The 18822-nt window shown below is 37.5% G+C and overlaps 1 protein-coding gene across 2 annotated transcripts in view; it reads left to right on the plus strand.

Annotated features, from left to right (window-relative positions):
- The window catches only part of CBFB (core-binding factor subunit beta), a 44097-nt gene that overhangs the window by 10934 nt on the left and 14341 nt on the right, over positions 1-18822 (plus strand). Inside the window, exons 4-5 of one of the 2 annotated variants that reach the window (XM_037515843.2) lie at positions 10661-10777; positions 18324-18450. In XM_037515843.2, coding sequence (XP_037371740.1) covers positions 10661-10777; positions 18324-18450 — 244 coding nt within the window. The remainder of the gene's footprint in view (positions 1-10660; positions 10778-18323; positions 18451-18822) is intronic. The other variant, XM_037515842.2, reaches the window with a different exon arrangement.

Raw genomic sequence — 18822 nt, forward strand, 5'->3', positions numbered from 1 at the left:
ATTTAATAGCATTTGATTTAATGTATGAGGACAGACTGCTTTAAATGGCTTCTCCACAGTTCTATGACTTTGTTTCTTCTGGAGTATTTTGCTTACTTGCCTGCAGAATCTTTGTCCCAAAATAAATATTATGTCTGTTTATATACTATCCACAATTTGGCAGGGTATAGAGGACTCTGTGATGTTAGCTTTGAGAAATCCCTATTCAAGCTCAACAAGTTCTTTTTCCTTAGACAACCCAGTCACTCCAAATAAAAGATAGCTGTGGTAAAACTTTGGAATGTGATTTTCCCCAAGAGAAATTGAGGCAACTTTAGCTTGGTAGATCTAGATTTTAAGTATTTTAATTCAACTAAAATATGAAGAATATTTTGTAGGGTTTGTTTATCAGCAGTTTAGTACATGAAATAAGTCATCTGTTTTTTAAATATATTTTAAGTAAATGACATTTTATTTATTTTCTGTTTAAAGATTTATTTATTTATACAAGAGCTGGGGTATAGACCAGAGGTGTGGGAGGGTGAGAGAATTCACCAGAGACAGAGTGGGGAGCAGAACAGGCAGACAGACTGAAAGCGCTGCTGAGGGGAGCAGAGGGCCAGGCAGGAGAGGTCTCCCGTGCCATGTGAGATGCTCCCAGCCTGGTGGGGAATCAAACCCGTGCTGCAGAGACTGTGGACAGCTTCACAGCGGTGCTCGCAATGCGCTGCTCTCAACCCACTGTGCCACCGGGGAGGCCCTGATTATATTTTAATAGCCGAATAGTAATACTTAGAACAGGGAGCCTTATGCATATATTTTGAAAGAAGCCATTTTATTTCAATTATTTTTAAGTCTCCGACTATTGACTGACTTCATGAATAATAAAGTTTAAAATTTAAGATGTCATACTATCATCCAATTGGAGTTACATTAATTTTCTATGGTAAATGTACCTTTGAAGTATTTGAAAATTGTGTGCTCTTTTTTCTTTTGCTTGAATTGTATATTTTACCTGGATTTACCTTTTAGTATAAGGTGAAATTTCATTTGTGGCCTCATCTGAACTACATATTCTAGGTTAAAGAAGGTAGAAATAATGTCTGAGAGGAACTTCCTTAATTCTTCTCTCCTTGCTTCTGTTTCCTACCCCAATATTTTTTATTGATTAATTGAAATACTACAAGGATAAAAATTGTTGAAATGTTATCAACTGAAGAGATTGATTTTTGATAAGGGCTGCGATCTTCTAGTTCAGTTCTTTGCATTTTTCTCTTGTAATTGATTTTTTGGATCAGTGTTGCTGAAGTATAATACAACAGAATTCACCTATCTTTGGACAGCTTTCCTGCACATCTTACAAAAAATTGGTGGATACTTTTTTATCTGACATTTAAAAAAAAATCTGTATCTTTCTGATGTTACTGCTATTAACCATGAAAGAATAGGAAAATTAAAATTAAGTAAATCCCTTTGTATATAGAGGAAAGCAACAAAATGATTATCAATGTTAATTTTTAAAATAATAAAGAGGAGAAATATGGACATGGCTGCACTTAGTGAACAGACACAGTTAGTGTTCCTCCAGAATATAGGAAGCCTTTGCAGGTTAATCAAGGAAAAACAGTAGTCATACTGTACAGGTGATAGTCATGAAAAATAATTTTCTCATATCAGAAAGCCTTTGGCATACTAGTAAAAGCAGGTTTGGGGGGAAAGAAAGTTTATTAACTGCCTCTGAATAGAGGACTCCCTTTTCTATAGTGTACTTTTACTCCCCTGTTTAAGAATTATAGTAGCAAATACTTCTGTAACCCTGGCTATGTGCCAGTTAGGTTTTAATGGAAACATAGAAAACACACTGATACATTTATGATTTCCATTTTACTGGTAAGAAAACATTTGTAAATTTTAATGCCATTTAGGGCTCAGAGACCCTATTTCTTTGATATCACTTCTTTGATCCTTAGTTTTCTGTAGAGAATTAGAGGCCACAGACTTAGTTAACATTCTTCATCTTATATATAGTGATATGGTTAGGGAATTAAATTATTGCTGTCTTTTTGTGAACGTATACACTATAAACAATTGGAAACTATTTTCTATCATCAGTGTTTTAGTTTAGGCTGACCCTCTCAAATTGGTATGTATTTGCAACCATTAACTTAAAATAACACTTAAAATGTACTTTTTGGTGGTAAAACAATGCTTTTAGGATTCTGTTATTCTACAGTGCTGTACTATATGTCCTGAGAAAGTAAAAGCCGAATCTGGGAATGGAAGTGTTTAATCTCACTTGTACGATAGTGTTTTAAATAATAAGCCCTTCAAAGAAACCTTAGTTTTTTTGACAGTATTGCTTCTTATTCCTGCTAGTTTTTCAGTCCTGTCTTGCCATCCTTTTGCTATCCAGAACATTTCTGTGCCACTTAATTATTTAAATTGTAAGAAAATTCATGTAACAAAATTTACTTTCTTACCCATTTAAAGTATATATAATTCAGTGGGTTTTTTTTTTAATTATATTCACAATGTGATCTTCACCAACACTCTAATTTCAGAACATTTTCGGTTCTGAAATCTGCAAGCCAGTTACTTGATAGGTGATCACCACTACCAGATACTGTGCTAGAGGATTTACATCCTCATTAACCCTATTAACCTTGCATTATATAGTGCTTTTTTTATTTGCTTTTAAGAATACATTTAGTGCTAGCTTGATTTTACGGCTGAGTAAACTGAGAACCAGAGAGGTTAAATAAAATCTTCAGGAGTCAAAATCTGTTACCTACATAGAACCAGGATTCAGACTGAGGTCTTTTTTACCCCAGAATGTATATGCTTTTTACAATTACCACGCTAATCATTAGGTGAGTTGCCTGAAACTCCATATACCACCTTCCAAAACTTTACATTTAAGTTATTTTGGCCTATCAAGTTACTCTTCCCATTCAAGCCAATAACCATTAATATTTCAGTATGCTCTTTTTAGTCCTTATTTTGATGACTTCAGAATAACCTTTAATATTTTTCTTTTTAATCTTTATCTTAACCTGAATTGTTTCTCTAATTCACTGTGTCAATAATGTTTATGGTGATTGTTGAACTGCTGGAAAAGTAGTCATTATCAATTGTTTTGTGTTATTAATAATTTGGTCAAATCAACTATAATATTTTTAAAAATAATTCTTAGTTAACTCAGGAATGGATTATAATAAATAGCATCTGCCTTTTTTTATTTCATTACTTTTTTGTCTTAAGAAACAAAGACTGGGCCTCCCCGGTGGCGCAGCAGTTGAGCGCTGGGTTGCGAAGCTGCCCGCAGCCTCTGCAGCGCCGGTTCGATCCCCGGCTGCTCCCCGGCCACCAGAGGAGGGTCCCACATGGCGCGCAGACCTCTCCTGCCGCCCGCTGCTCCCCTCAGCAGTGTACTTCGGTCCTTCTGCCTGCTCTGCTCCCTGCTCTGGTTCTGGTGAATTCTCTCACCCTCCCGCGCTTCTGACTGTACCCAGTGCTTGTATAAATAAATAAAAAATTAAAAAAAAAACTATAAAAAAAAAGATTGTTAAAAAGAATTAAAAAAAAAAAGAAACAAAGACTTTCATAATTTAATTTTGTATGCTTTTCACTTGAAGTTATATCTCCTAGGTCAGAACATGTTCAGGATTCTCTTAGACATACACTGTTTACTATGAATCATAGAAGGAACATGACAAAATTAATCTGATTTTGGGGAGAGGGGAAGTAGTTATATGATGTAGTCTAAAGTCATGGTAAAGAGTTCATGGTATTTTTGTTCTAGATGCTCTGGATTTAACGATGAAGTTGACTATCCAGTCTGTTCTTTAGGAAATAGTCTATTTTCATATACACTGAAATATTTGGAAAACATTAATAGTGCAATTTGTTAATGCAACTGTGGTTTACGTGAATGTAGTCAGGAGTTCTGGGTGCTAGCTGTTACCATTTAATAGCTGTGTGTACATCTGAAAATGAATCATTTTAATGTCTCTCAGTTTTATTTTTTTATAGATTTATTTATGCATACAAGAACTGGGGTGCAGGCCAGAGATGCGGGGGGTGAGAGGACTCACCAGAGACAGAGTGGGGAACAGAACAGGCATATTGAAGTACTCTGCTGAGGGGAGCAGCAGGTGAGACAGGAGAGGTCTGCTGCGCCATGTGGGTTGATCCCTGGCAGGCCGGGGATCAAACTTGTGCTGCAGAGGCTGTGGATAGCTTCATAGTGTGGTGCTTAACCCCTTGCGCCACCACGGAGGCCCTCAGTTTTAATTTCTTGTTTTAAAATTTTCTTATTGAATGGTTGTAACAGTCAAATAGGACTGGAAAAACTTTGAAAGTTGTAAAGCATTTATATAAACTTAAGGTAGTAATGCTAAATGTGTGTGAAAGATATTTGAAGAAATGACAGGAGCTAAGAAATGAGTTAAGAAATGACAGGAGCAGGGCCTCCCTGGTGGCGCAGGGGTTAAGACACAACCTATGAAGCTATCCACAGCCACTGCAGCAGGAGTTCGATCCACAGCCAGGGAGCTACCTACATGGTGCAGCAGACCTCTCCTGACTCAGGCATGTTGCTCCCCTCAGCAGTGTATTTCAGTCAGTCTGCCTGTTCTGCTCCCCACTCTGTGTCTGGTGAACTCTCTCACCCCCAGCACCTCTGGCCTGTACCCCAGTTCTTGTATGCATAAGTAAATAAATCTTTTTTAAAAAAAGAAGAAAGAAAAGAAATGACAGGAGCAGTGTGAAACTGCTTTGCGGTGGGTTAGGGGCTTCTTTCAGTAATTTCAAAGGAGAGGCATGGAGTTGCAGAGATTCCAGAAATAGCTTCAGAGTTCTCAACAGTGTTCAAGTTTATGGTGGTTTGTGATATTTAGACTACTTTAGAAACAATTTTTTTTTATATATAGTGAGTAAGCCAGCAGGTTTTTAATAGACCGCCACAAAGAAAAATTTTATGTAAGAATATAAATCACATTACACATTAACCAAATTTTAGATTAGACTACAAATGTTTTCTATTTAACGAAGTTGTATATCTGACTATACATGTAAATGATATGATTGACTCACAGAAGGATTAGCTTTCACGCAACAATCAGTGTTTCTAGGTGGAGCATTCTTCTGAAAAATGATGTCTAGTGAAAATTTACAACACATGACATCAGATTTGTTGGCACTGTACAGGGTATATTTCAGTATGCTTTTTGGATTTTAAAATGTACCACAATGTGATTTTTGTTGTCAGAATGCCTCATCAAATGTCCCAGATTGAGCTAGTTCTACATTTTTTACTTTTTTACATTAAATCACTGTAGAAGCTATTCTTACACTTACATGCTACCCAGTTATTATAATTCAGAGGTAAGTGAGTTGAATGACCGTGGTGATTACCTAATAGGTGATTAGCCTGTTGAACCAGGAGCATGTGGCTAGAACAGGATGAGTTAATAAAGTATCTCTGAAAGAATCTGTTAAATAGACTACAGAAATGGTTATAACTAAAAGGCAGGGTACATACTTCTTAGTGGAAAATCTTTCTGTCCTGGGAGCCCATGGCATTCCAATATGTTTCTCTGCCGATTCATTGGTGGAAAAGACTTCATTGTCTGAAAAAAAAAGTCTTCTTTCCCTTGGAAAGTAATTACTGTGTAAAATTAATTAGTAGAAATGTGTGTGTAAGCAGTCAAGTTTCTGTGATGCTCTATATGTTTCATAAATTTTTCAAACATTGATTTAACTAATTTTTCCTGTAGCCTATGAAATGGCATTATTTAGCCCTGGCTTCGTATGTTGAGGAATCTGAGACTTACTAGCAAACTTAATAATTTGTCTCAGACTCACACAGAATTTTTTTTTAAGATTTATTTATTTATGCATACAAGAAGTGGGGTACAGTCCAGAGATGCGGAGGATGAGAGGATTCACCAGAGACAGAGTGGGGAACAGAACAGACAGATTGACTGAAATACACTGCTGAGGGGAGCAGTTGGCGCAACAGGAGAGGTCTGCTGTGCCATGTGAGTAGCTCCCTGGCTGCCAGGGATCGAACTCGTCACACAGAATTTAAACCCAGGTTTTATCTGATTCCAAAGTACATTTTGTTTTCTTTCTTCCTATGAGATCTTAGGATTAAGCATAGCAATAATACTCTTTTTCCTTTAAAAATAATTACAGCTAATTCTTATCATTTATGGTAATCCTCTTATGTAAAGTTGATGTAAGTACTGAATTAGTGAATACTAAATAATTGCTTTCAGGAAAATACGTTAGGTTCCTACAGCTTCTGGTCACATATTCCTCAGCTAGTCAGTACTTGATCTTGTGTTATGTCTGTTTTTGTTTATAGACGCCTTATTTAATACATATTGTTTGAGTAGTTAACCTCTCATAGTTATAAGATATTGAATATCTAGGTTATTTCCAGTCTTTTACTATTGCTAAAAAATCCTCAAGTAAACTTCTGTTGTAATCAAATATTTTGTGCACATCTTTAAGTTTTAGTACATTTCCCTAGGTATGGCATTGCTGGGCCAAAGGAAAATTCACTTAATGGCAAAAAATGTCTTTCTAGAATTGCTACCCATTTTATATTCCTGATACTCCTGAAACTGTTGAACCTGGTTTTCCTCCTCCTAGACATTATTAAAGTTTTTTAATTTTTATATTTGTTTATAGTTATCTTAATATATTTGATTAGTAATGTGTAATTTTTCATAATTTTTGGCCATTTATATTTATTTTGTTCTGTCGCTTCTAGGCCTTTGGCTAAGATCAAGTATATTTATTTTGTTCTAAACTCGTATTTCCCCCCAAGTGCTTAGCCAGTTTAACCATATTTATTGGTTGCATTTTTAGAGTTTTTGTTTTTCCCATTAAGTTGTCTGTGACTGCCACAGCCCTGCTGCATAAGCCTGATCTTCTATAAATACAGAGTATTACAGAGGAAAGGGCACTAGATGATGCCACTGTTTATTCCAGATTTAGATACTGTCAGAATATGTAAACTCCAAACTCTCCGAGATGGAAATATTTTGTACAGGCTGATGAATTAGAAGTTGACTAGGTTCTCGCATATCTTTCCTCTGAAACATTTCAAAATACCAGTAACTACCTTTTTAGCTACTTAAGTTTGATCCATTCACTAAATGAAGCTCTCACAGACTCTGTGCTAAAAAGACCTTGGTGTTTGTGACAGGAAGGGAAGGATGATGCTTTTACTGTCATAGCTAAATCCTTTTTGACTTACACACCCTTTTGAGAAACTGGTGAAAGCAGTGACTTCCCTAGAAAAGTGTAGATGGTTACAGAGACACATTTTACACCACATTTCAGCAGGCTTCTGGTCTTCTTGAAACTTATCCATAAACCTGAGCTCTCCTGTAGGTTCTCTGAACCTCCATACGAAGAACTCTTGCTGTAAATAAAAGCATCGTTAAAAGTTGTGGGTGACCTAAGATTTCCATAACATAGCCCTTAGCAATCTCTCCTCCCTGGATGCCAGATTTGTATCAGCAGTCCTTATCACTCCTCAGCACTCTGGAATACCATTTACAATTGCTAATCAAAAATCTGTTTACATATCATAGATGTCACTTATGTAACAAAAATTATTACAAATACTGTTTTATAGTAGCTTTATGGAGATAAAATTCACATTGTAAAGTTTGTCCTTTTAGAATGTACACAGGATTTTCTTTAGTATATTCACAAAGTTGTATAACCATCGCCATTCTCTAATTACAAAGCATTTTTATCACCCCTCAAAAAATCCTGTACCTATTTGTAATCACTTCTCATTCTTTCTTTCCCTAAGACCCTGGCAACCAAATGGTCTATCTCACTGTATTTGCCTTATTGGGGACATTTCCTGTAAATAGAATCATAATATGAGACCTTTTTGGTTTCTTTCATTTACTATGTTTTAAAGTTTCAATTGTCTTGTAGCTTGTATCAATACTTTTATTATTTATGGTTGCATATATTCCATTATATGGATATTGCCACAGTTGATGGTACATACATGTTTTTGCTGAAACTTTACTGCTATAGTGATGGAATGTAAAGCTACAGAATATGAAGATGATAGTGATAGCATATATCTTTTAGACTGACTGTAACATCACCAATGTAGATATTTAGAACTTGGGTTCATTAAAAATTGTATAGCATTACCACAACAAAATATAAGGCTATAGTCACTTTTAACTTTCTGTGAATCTTAAACACAGTCTCTGATATTTTACTTATGGAAAGATGAGCAGGTTATTTTGTTGGTGGTTTGTTTGGTTTAATCTAGTCACCCATTTTAAAGGCTTTATAGAGTCCATTTTGTATAAAATATTTAATTGTTGTAGGATGATGGGTTTAATCCCTAGATCATATTCCAATATGTTTTCTTTTCACAATTTGAAATAAGGCATCATTATTTTCATTGAAAAAGTCTTAGTGTTTAAATAACTTTATTGAATTACATTACAAAATGTCAAACTATTAAGAGACAGAATTTTATTTTCTTCATCCTTTGAGGTTTGGTGTTTATGAATGTATGAAAGTGCCAAACATTGACTTCGAAGATCTACACATAAAACTACTTATTTCAATGTGAACATGTAAATAAATCAGTGGGACAATCTAAATACTATTTTAAATTATGGTTACATGCACAGGCCTTGACTAAGAATTGTAGCCATTTTCTGAACCTATTTAGGAATTGCCCAAATAGAGCAGTGGTTTTCTTTGTCATGAGAGAACTTTTATAAAAAAGTAATAAATGGATTTTTTAAAGTTCATGAGAAAAATATTTGGACTGTGGAGGTTAATATGAAAACCCAGATTATGGAACCTTTGCTTCTAATAAACATAAATCATTGATGGTCAAGTTGGTCTTTATTAGGTAAGAAGAATTCTCTTCATGATTAGATGAGAATTTGTTTTTTAAGATTTATTTTTTATTTATACAATAGCTGGGGTACAGGCCAGAAGCGCAGGAGGGTAAGAGGATTCACCAGAGACAGAGTGGGGAGCAGAACAGGCAGACTGAAATACATTGCTGAGGGGAGCAGCGGGTGTGACAGGAGAAGTCTGCTGCACCATGTGGGTAGCTCCCTGGCTGGCCGGGAATCGAACCTGCACTGCTGAGGCTGCGGACAGCTGGACAGCTTCACAGCACTGCACTCAACCCACTGCGCCACCAGGGAGGACCATGATTAGATGAGAATTTAAAATAATGAGATGCATTAATAGGTGAAATGTGTTACTTCTCACTGTGATACCACCTGCCCCATTATAAAGAGCAGGTATACATTTTGATTAGAAGATGTAGCAAATCAAGTTATACTGATAGGCTGTGAAGGGGGTATTGTTTTTAGATTTCGTGAGGTGTTGAATATGAACTTGTCATAATCACTTGTTTGAGTGGGTGCACATCAGTGGGGTTTCAAATTTATAGTGTGGAAGGGAATGAGCACTTATCAGACCAGAAGGAAATGTGTGGTTAAACGGTTTCAGCTATAACTGTAGACTATTTCCCTTGGTCCAAATAGGAGGAGAAATGGAACCTTAGTTTTCGGGGTTTTTTTTTTTCCAGTGTAAGTAGAAATTGGTTCAACATGGCTTATTAGAACCTTAACAGGAATAATGGTTGTGTTAGGTAATGAAGTGGGAGGTGACACAAATCTGTACCAAAAAGGCATAAATCCATAGGTATTCTCATATAGGTGACTCAGTGGTAATGTTTCTACCTTATTTATAATTATTAACAATTATTCTTACTAAGCCTCTAAAAATAATAATGTCCCAAAATTCTTTGTTGAAGAAACTGCTGAATGGGTAAAGAACAGACTCCTAACCAGGTCCAACCAACTTTTGAAAAATAAAACTATTAAATAAATAAGAAAAACTGTCTTACCAATTTTTATAGAATTATGTGTAACAAACAATCCTAATTTTAGCTCAAGGAAGCACTGGGATTATCAAAAAAGTAAATTAGCTGTGAGTATGTGAGGCTCTTATAAGGGTTGTATTTGATAACCTGAAGTTTTGAAAGCTCATTGAAGTCCTGCTTCCTCTGCATTTTCAAAAATATTTGTTAAGGCAGCAAGATAAAATCTATGTACATGTTTGTTCAGGAAATCCATGTTAAATTAGGTAACGAAGACCTGAAAAATGTTGTGTTTCAAAAGTATTAAACCAGTGTGATGTTAAGGTAGAAGAGATTGTAAGAATTGTAATAAAATTTACATTTCTTTTTGTATCATAATATTCACCTCAGGATGATAGCATTAGCACTTTTCCTTTCTTGATGAAGTTTTAATTGCTCTTGAGAGCAATTACATTTTCAGTCAATATGAGCATTAATTTGGTGATTGAAAATAAACTATCTGAATTTGGAAATCATAGTAAGGAGACTCTTGTTCTATGGGTTTTTATTTACTTGAAAAAGAATGGTGACTAGAAATAAAATCCTCACAAACCCAGTTACTTCGCTTAATAGAATTTTGTTGAAGGCTGTGGTTTATATGCTTTCCTTAATCCTTAATTTTATAATTATATTCATCTTTTTTCCTAAGAAAGCTGCAATTTTCATAAGTAAGTTTATCCTTTGTTTTTTGTGTGTGATGACTTATCATTGGTTTCATCCTTCTTTTCTGTATCCTAGGTGTATTTGAAGGCTCCCATGATTCTGAATGGAGTCTGTGTTATCTGGAAAGGCTGGATTGATCTCCAGAGGCTGGATGGAATGGGCTGCCTGGAGTTTGATGAGGAGAGAGCCCAGGTAGGTGACATCAAGCTTTGCTGAACATGGTCCCTTTATCTCCCCTTTGTCTGGGGGTCTATCTTACCCATTCTTAAAAAGTATAGATGGTCTCTTGGGGCCTCCCTGGTGGCGCAGGTGGTTGAGCGCAGTGCTGTGAAGCTGTCTGCAGCCTCTGCAGCACCGGTTTGATCCCCACCGGCCTCAGAGCAACCCACATGGCGAGCAGACCTCTCCTGTCTCGCCCACTGCTCCCTTCAGCAGTGTATTTCGCCAGTCTGCCTGTTCTGTTCCCCACTCTGTCTCTGGTGAATCCTCTCACCCTCCTGTGTATCTGGCCTGTACCCTGGTTCTTGTATAAATAAATAAATCTTTTTAAATAAATAAGTATAGATGGTCTCACGTTCAAGTAATGGGAGGAATCCTGAACATGAGGCCCAAATCTGATCATGATATTAAGAAAGTTTTTCCTTCATTGATTCTGAATTTTGTTGGGATACCCCTCTCTGCTTGGTGGGGGAACTTCAAATTCTTGTAAATGGTTCTGTTTAATACTTGTACTTGATCTTCAGAACATTATGAGGGAAAAAAACAGTTCAAGGTAAAGTGTAGAACCAGCATTTGTGGCATGGCTAAGTGAGGAGCTTGGCAAGTCCTCTCCGTAGAAAGCAGTGATTAAACTGGACAAAATTACTTTTCAAATACCCAGTAAAGAGCTCTGGAAATTAACAACAGGACATAAATTGAGGGGCATTTATTCAAACAAATGTGGCACTTCAGTAAGTACGGTAATAGTCTGTGGCATTTTAACAAGGGGTTACTCTCATCCCTTCCCTCTGCTTTGTAGTCCCTCAAGTTATACCCTTAGCAAGCAAACCCTGAGGACTAGCAACTCTGCTGTCCTATTGGAGGGCGTTGACTTGATTAATTCCATGCCCATGTATTAGACACAGTAGAATTCTCTGTGCAAACAACTTATGAGAGGCTGATGTTGAAGGAAGCAATAAAATGGCAAACTATCCAAAAATTTTATCAGGCAGCCCTGGGGAAAGAGATAGCTAAAGTTGATCTTACTGACATCACACTTAACCCCTCATGGTCCAGAAGACTATGTGCATGTGCTAGGCTACACCTGTTCAGGAGCAAACAAAGAGGGCCCTTTTAAACTACAAGTCCCTGGCTGAAACCAGGGTAAACTAAGAAACTTCCTGCACTTTGAACATATTCCCCAAAGCTGCATACAGATTCGGTGGCAAAAGACGGAAGCCTACTAGCTTGAGGTGTTTAAGCAAAACCTCTGACCATCATGGCTGACCACTAAGTTATGCTGACCCAGGAGGAAACCTCTGGAAAGCAAGACTTAAAAAGAAAAAAAAATTTAAGCAGTGGTATCAGAAGCAGCAAACTTTGGGAAAGAGATGCTACAGAATTAACCTCTTTGTTATTCTATTGTCTCCTACTATGTTGTTCTCCATCCTTGGAAATGTGAAAATTTTCTTAATAATATTAAGAGATTTGAAAAAAGAAAGAAAACCTTATCACTAAATAGTGCAGATTCAGAATTTAAATTCTTAAAAAGCATCTTTTTAAAACATACTTTTATTTCCATAGAGATAAGGAGCCCCCTAACTCTTTCAGAAAAGTAGTCAAAAATGAGCAATTTGAAAGACTGTTTTCTATAAGAAGTGATTCAGCAGACTGAATATATATAAGGGAAAATTTTCATATGGAGTTGACTTCTAAAACTGAATGTTTTATTAAAATGATAGGTAAAGGGCCTCCCCGGTGGCGCAGCGGTTGAGCGCTGGGTTGCGAAGCTGCCCGCTGCCTCTGCAGCGCCGGTTCGATCCCCGGCTGCTCCCCGGCCACCGGAGGAGGGTCCCACATGGCGCGCAGACCTCTCCTGCCGCCCGCTGCTCCCCTCAGCAGTGTACTTCGGTCCTTCTGCCTGCTCTGCTCCCAGCTCTGGCTCTGGTGAATTCTCTCACCCTCCCGCGCTTCTGACTGTACCCAGTGCTTGTATAAATAAATAAAATAAATCTTAAAAAAAAAAAAAAAAAAAATGATAGGTAAAAGGCCTCCCTGGTGGCACAAGGGGTTAGGACGCAGCACTATGAAGCTGTCCACAGCCTCTGCAGCACACATTCAATCTGCAGCCAGGAAGGTGACCCACATGGCGCGGCAGACCTCTCCTGTCTCACCCTCTGCTCCCCATTCTGTCTCTGGAGAATCCTCTCACCCCCCATACCTCTGGCCTGTACCCCAGTTCTTGTATGCATAAATAAATAAATCTTTAAAATAATAAAAAATTAAGTTTAAGCCACAGCATTTTTGATACTTAGAATTTTCCAAGCTGCTTGCCCTGGTCCACACACAAATTGAACTTTATCAATACAAAAAAGGCGTCCTCTTTTGTAATAGTTAAGCTAATGCAATAACTGGTTTTACATAATGTAAATACTGAAGTAAGAACCAACAATTTTGTCTTACTGTTGTACATTTTTTTAAATAATTCTTTTTAAGATTTATCTTTATTTATGCATATAAGAACTGGGGTGCAGGCCAGAGGTATGGAGGGGTGAGAGGAGGATTCACCAGAGACAGAGTGGGGAGCAGAACAAGGCAGATCAACTGAAATACACTGCTGAGGGGAGCAGCAGGCAAGACAGGAGAGGTCTGCTACGCCATGTGGGTCACCTCCTTGGCCAGAGATTTGATCAGGGATTGGTGTGGTGGCTGGTGATACCTTGAGAGCACTGAGACTTTAACCCCTGCACACCAGAGAGGCTTCCTTACTGTTGTACTTTTAAATTAATTTTGGCAATCACAGAAAAATGTTTAACCTTTAGCTTAATGAGCTTTCAAACATTTTTATTCTATGATCAGGTTAGAAAAATTGAATCATTATTGAAATAAATTTTCTATTTGAAGTACCTCTTAACACTGATGGAAAACTGGTATCTTGTTTTCAAGGATTGTTTGCAAAAACTGTTTGCAAGGTTTTTCTCATGAAGCCAACATATAAACAGCTTTGCGCTTTGTTTGTGCTTGATAATGTGAGTGACATTGATTTAGAAGAGTCATTTAAATGAAGTTATATTCTACAGAATGATGGTAAAAGTACCATTTGCAGCTGCAAATGTTAAATTGTTGCCTTTGAAGTTATGTCGTTGCTTCTTCAGCAGATTTATTTCTTCTGGTTTTCATGTGATCAGTGATATCATTCTGCCAGAGAATAGTACATATGCAAATAACACTTCCCTCATCAACTTTCTTGGAAACAAATTTGATTCTTAGTTTTTCATTAAACATACACCTCCATTTGTTAAATTGATTGCTTCATAAGGTAAGTATTATCAAGCTATAAAGATAACTAGATTTAAGTAGTTCAATATAGACAAAATTACTGTAACAAAAATAGTCAGAATATGTAGTGTTTGCTCCATGACAAGACTCTTAGGCCTTTGTTTCCCTAGTGAGTTTCACATAATTTTTGTCACCTTTTATGATCAACTGCCTAGCTACTTTTTTTTTTTTTTTTTTTAAGATTTATTTATGCATTTAAGAGCTGGGGTGCAGGCCAGAGATGTGGCGGGTGAGAGGATTCACCAAAGACAGAGTGGGGAACAGAACAGGCAGATATACTGAAATACAATGCTGAGGGGAGCAGCGGGTAAGACAGGAGAGGTCTGCTGTGCCATGTGGATCACATCCCTGGCCAGGGATTGAACTCGTGCTGCAGTGTGCTTCATAGCTTCATAGTGCTGCCTCTTAACCCCTTGCGCCCCCAGGGAAGCCCCCTGCCTAGCTACTTTGTGCAGAATCTGGTATAGACCATGAAGTACTAGGGGGACCAAAATATTCACAGCCTGACTACCACCTGAGGCAAAGAGCTCGTTGCTCCATGTTGGAGCATGTGTGATCTGTGTCACACATCATCTGATCAGCAAGTGTCCTTTATGCTGTCCTTGAAAGGGAGGTGTTAACTTAAAGTTGCCATAGGGAAGAAGCAGGGTATCAAAGGTTTTAACCACCTATTAACATGCAGTCTCTGTTACTGTGTATATTTCACATTTCACTGAAAAAGAGCAAGGGAGAAGCTGGAATTAGAAAGTGGAGGACTACCAAATCTCTCTAGACTTATTTTACTATAATTGTCATAATAATCCTCTTTTTCTTATAATGAAATAAAAATCTATGACTGTTGCTGCAACACAGATTAGTGGTTAATAACTTCCTCAGGGAATTAGATCTCATGTCACATGCTCTCATTTCATCATGTAATTTTCTCTGCTGTATTTAATCATAGTTGACAATTATATATTGATTTGAGTAATTATATGTTCATTGTCCACCTGCCCCTCTCTACCAGGAATTATGAGGAAAAGTACTATTTGTTTCCTCACGTTGTATCCAGAGCACCTAGTATAAAAACTCACTAAATATTTGTGGAATAAATGAAAAGTGTCTAATAAATACACAGGATGGAAAGTGTATCCTGTTATCAGCAGATGGATCCCAGTTGGGACCTAACTAAGTAATAAAAACCCTTTGCAAGTTGGGGATGCGGCATTCTTTTGTAGATGCCCCCTGGCTTATATAGTACAGAAGGTCCTTGAATAACACTATTTTGTTCAATGTTTCTTTATAATGTTGATGACAATAAAATATCCCAGCTGATGAATTCAAGGACCTGCTTTCCTTACAGTCATTTTGTTTGAAGTGCCAGTTTCCAAGAAGCTGTCAACAACATTGAGAACTTACTGTACATTCTGAGAATACAGTAGGTATGTGTAATGATGTTTAGTTGAATGTACGTACTTTATATAAGTGCTTGTAAAATAGGAACTAGCACTTAATGAGTACTGTCAGAGGGTATGCTTAAGCACTTTAGATTTTTTCTCATCTTTACAACAGTTTGGTGAAGTATTCCTACTCTGCTCATATGTGTGTATTTACTGATACTCGGAGAAATGAAAAGGCTTGCTCTCTATCATAAAGCTAGTGAATGCATCATGACGATGGAAATTTGATCACACTGTCTTGTTTTGTTATAGACATTGTGTCAGTGAAAATTTCAAGTATTAAAGGCCCTATTAAGGGCCTCCCTGGTGGCGCAGCAGGTTGAGCGCAGCACTGTGAAGCTGCCCACAGCCTCTACAGCGCTGGTTCAATTCCCTGCTGGCCAGGGAGCTACCCACATGGCGCAGCAGACCTCTCCTGTCTTGCCCGCTGCTCCCCTCAGCAGTGTATTTCAGTCAGTTCGTCTGTTCTGCTCCCCACTCTGTCTCTGGTGATTCCTCTCACCAAAGAGACCTGTACTCCAATTCTTGTATACATAAATAAATAAATCTTAAAAAAAAAAAAACCCTATTAACAGCAACAAAGGATTTATCACAAAGAACAAGATATCCAAGCAGTATATAGTCTAGGCTTGGTATAGCACTTAATTATAGTAATTGGGGCCTTGGATCTTTCTGTCTTTCTCTACAGTGCTCTTTGTCTGGCTATATCCTCATTATTATGTTTGGAAAATGGTTGTCGTACCTCTGGGCACTGTATTATTTCCCAGGAAGGAGGAAAGGTGAAAGATCTCTTAAACAACTTTCTTAGGAGCCCTGTTAGGTGACTCACGCCTCCAGTTTCATTAGCTAGAACTGAACTACCAGGCCACCCCTTGCTGCAGTGAATGTAGGTGACTTTGGTGTTGTTTTTGATCTTTTAATTTCTTACATGTACCATCAAAAAATCCTAGTATTCAGAAGTGTGTTACTTACAAAGGTTGAGTAAGTCTGCTGTAGACAGTGAAGTAGATTTTCTTAGCTGGGGATATTATGGTCATACTTTGCTTCAGAAAGCATGTTCTGTCAGCTGGGTGGTATATTGGGGGGTGACAGAAGCAGAGGGAAACTGATTAGGAGATGTTTGCAGTAATCTAGGAGATCTGAGGAGCCTTAACTAGGATGGTGTTTGTAGGAAACTAAAGATTAGGAAATACTTAGGAAGTCGAATGGATGGTGGCTGGTTGTTTTGGTGGAGAAAGGGAAGAGGGAAGAATGCAGGTGGCTCCAGCTTCTGGCAGAAATTAATGAGTGGGCGCCTGCCAAGGCGAGGGAAATGAAGGAGACAGTTCTGCGAGTTTTAGATATTGGGGTTTCCCTCTTGTTGAGCTGTTTAGCTATTAATTAGGAAAGGATTAAGATTGATTTCTTACGTGTTACAAATGTTTGTTCTTGATAATATCCCTTGGAGTAGTATTTACCTTTTGTTATCTAGAATTTCTAACATTTGTATAGTGAGTTCTGTTACTTCTATTTATGACTTCAGTGTCATAAGTAGAGAACCTGACTTTTATCTTCAAATTATAGAAGTATATGCCAATTTTTTTTTTGTACTTTTTTGGTTTAAATACTAATTTAGGGTGAGATAGGAAAAGGGAAGAACCTTTTTAGTTGTTAGAATATGATTGGACACAATTACTGTTTCCAAGAAGGTGTGATATTAAAACACAGAGGGTGGTTTTTTTTTTTTTTTTGAGTGGTTGGTATTGAATTTTATTTTATTTTGATGTGTTGAGAAATACTGTGCTGTTCATTTCCTTCAGAATATAAAATCACCAAATTAAATTCCTTATAGTAAATCAAAATTTAAAGATTGCCTTCCTTTTGACCAGAACTTCTATCTTGTAATAAATCACCAGAAAATGACCAACACAACGGATAAGGGGAACGACGCCCTCTATGGTTCCCAAGGCCGTTTAGAAACCGTGCAGTTATTTCTTTGGCCACATACATGTAAATCTGTAAGAAAGGTTATGTGTTGTAGACCGGAAGGGAATGAGCACTATTCAAACGGAATGCCCTACAAATGTTATGGCAAAACAGGAAGAATCTGTAATTACCCAGCATGCAGTTGGCATTGTTATCAACAAGTAAAGGACAAGATTCTTGCCAAAAGAATTAATGTTTACATTGAACATATTCAGTGCTCTAAGAACTGAGAGAGCTTCCTGAAATGTATGAGAGAAAATAATATGTAAAAAAGGGAGGCCAGAGGAAAAGGTGCTTGGGTTAAAGTGCCTGAAGCGCTAGCCTGTTCCACCCGGAGACGCCTCCTTCATGACAAGCAGTGAAAAGGAGCCTGAGCTGGGGGAACCCTTTCCCTATGACCTGAGGACACGGTAGGCACCTGTGGGTTTGGGGCCAGAGATCTCTGAAAAAAATTTAAATACCGGGCCTCCCCTGTGGCGCAGCGGTTGAGCCTGGGTTGCGAAGCTGCCTGCAGCCTCTGCAGCGCCCGTTTGATCCCTGGCCACAGGGCGAGGGTCCCACATGGCACGGCAGACCTCTCCTGCTGCCCGCTGCTCCCCTCAGCAGTGTACTTCGGTCCTTCTGCCTGTTCTGTTCCCCGCTCTGGCTCTGGTGAATTCTCTCACCCTCCTGTGCTTCTGACTGTACCCAGTGCTTATATAAATAAATAAATAAATCTTTAAAAAAAAAAAAAAGAATGCTTACACACTTTGGGGAAAAAAAAATTTAAATACCCATTTCATGTATTCTTCTCACAGCAGGAGGATGCTTTAGCACAACAGGCCTTTGAAGAGGCTCGGAGAAGGACCCGCGAATTTGAAGATAGAGACAGGTCTCATCGGGAGGAAATGGAGGTGAGAGTTTCACAGCTGCTGGCAGTAACTGGTTAGTACTTTCCCCCAAACTCTCAGGCTCTTTTTTGTGATGTTTGTGCATAATGTTTTAAAACCGTTTAATTTTGTCATTCATTTTTAAGTGTACTCTGTGACTGTTTTAGGGAAATGTAATTGCTATAAAGAAACTTAGTCTTAATTTTAAGATTGCATATGAATTCTTCATTTACTGTAACAGTGAATGTTTTCTTTTAATTTGTTGATCTAAATACTTAGCCTTTTTTTTCTTATTTTCCATATTGTAAAAATTACCTTAGTTAATATAGAATACATATTTTTAAATCATGAAAATACTGGGAATATTATTTTCCATTTTTTCGATGAATATTTGTCTTAATTTTGTAATGGTGTGATTTTCCATCAT

This window comes from Talpa occidentalis, unplaced genomic scaffold, assembly GCF_014898055.3.
Source record: "Talpa occidentalis isolate TD23 unplaced genomic scaffold, MPIMG_talOcc4v2.1 talOcc4.17, whole genome shotgun sequence".
NCBI lineage: Eukaryota > Metazoa > Chordata > Mammalia > Eulipotyphla > Talpidae > Talpa > Talpa occidentalis.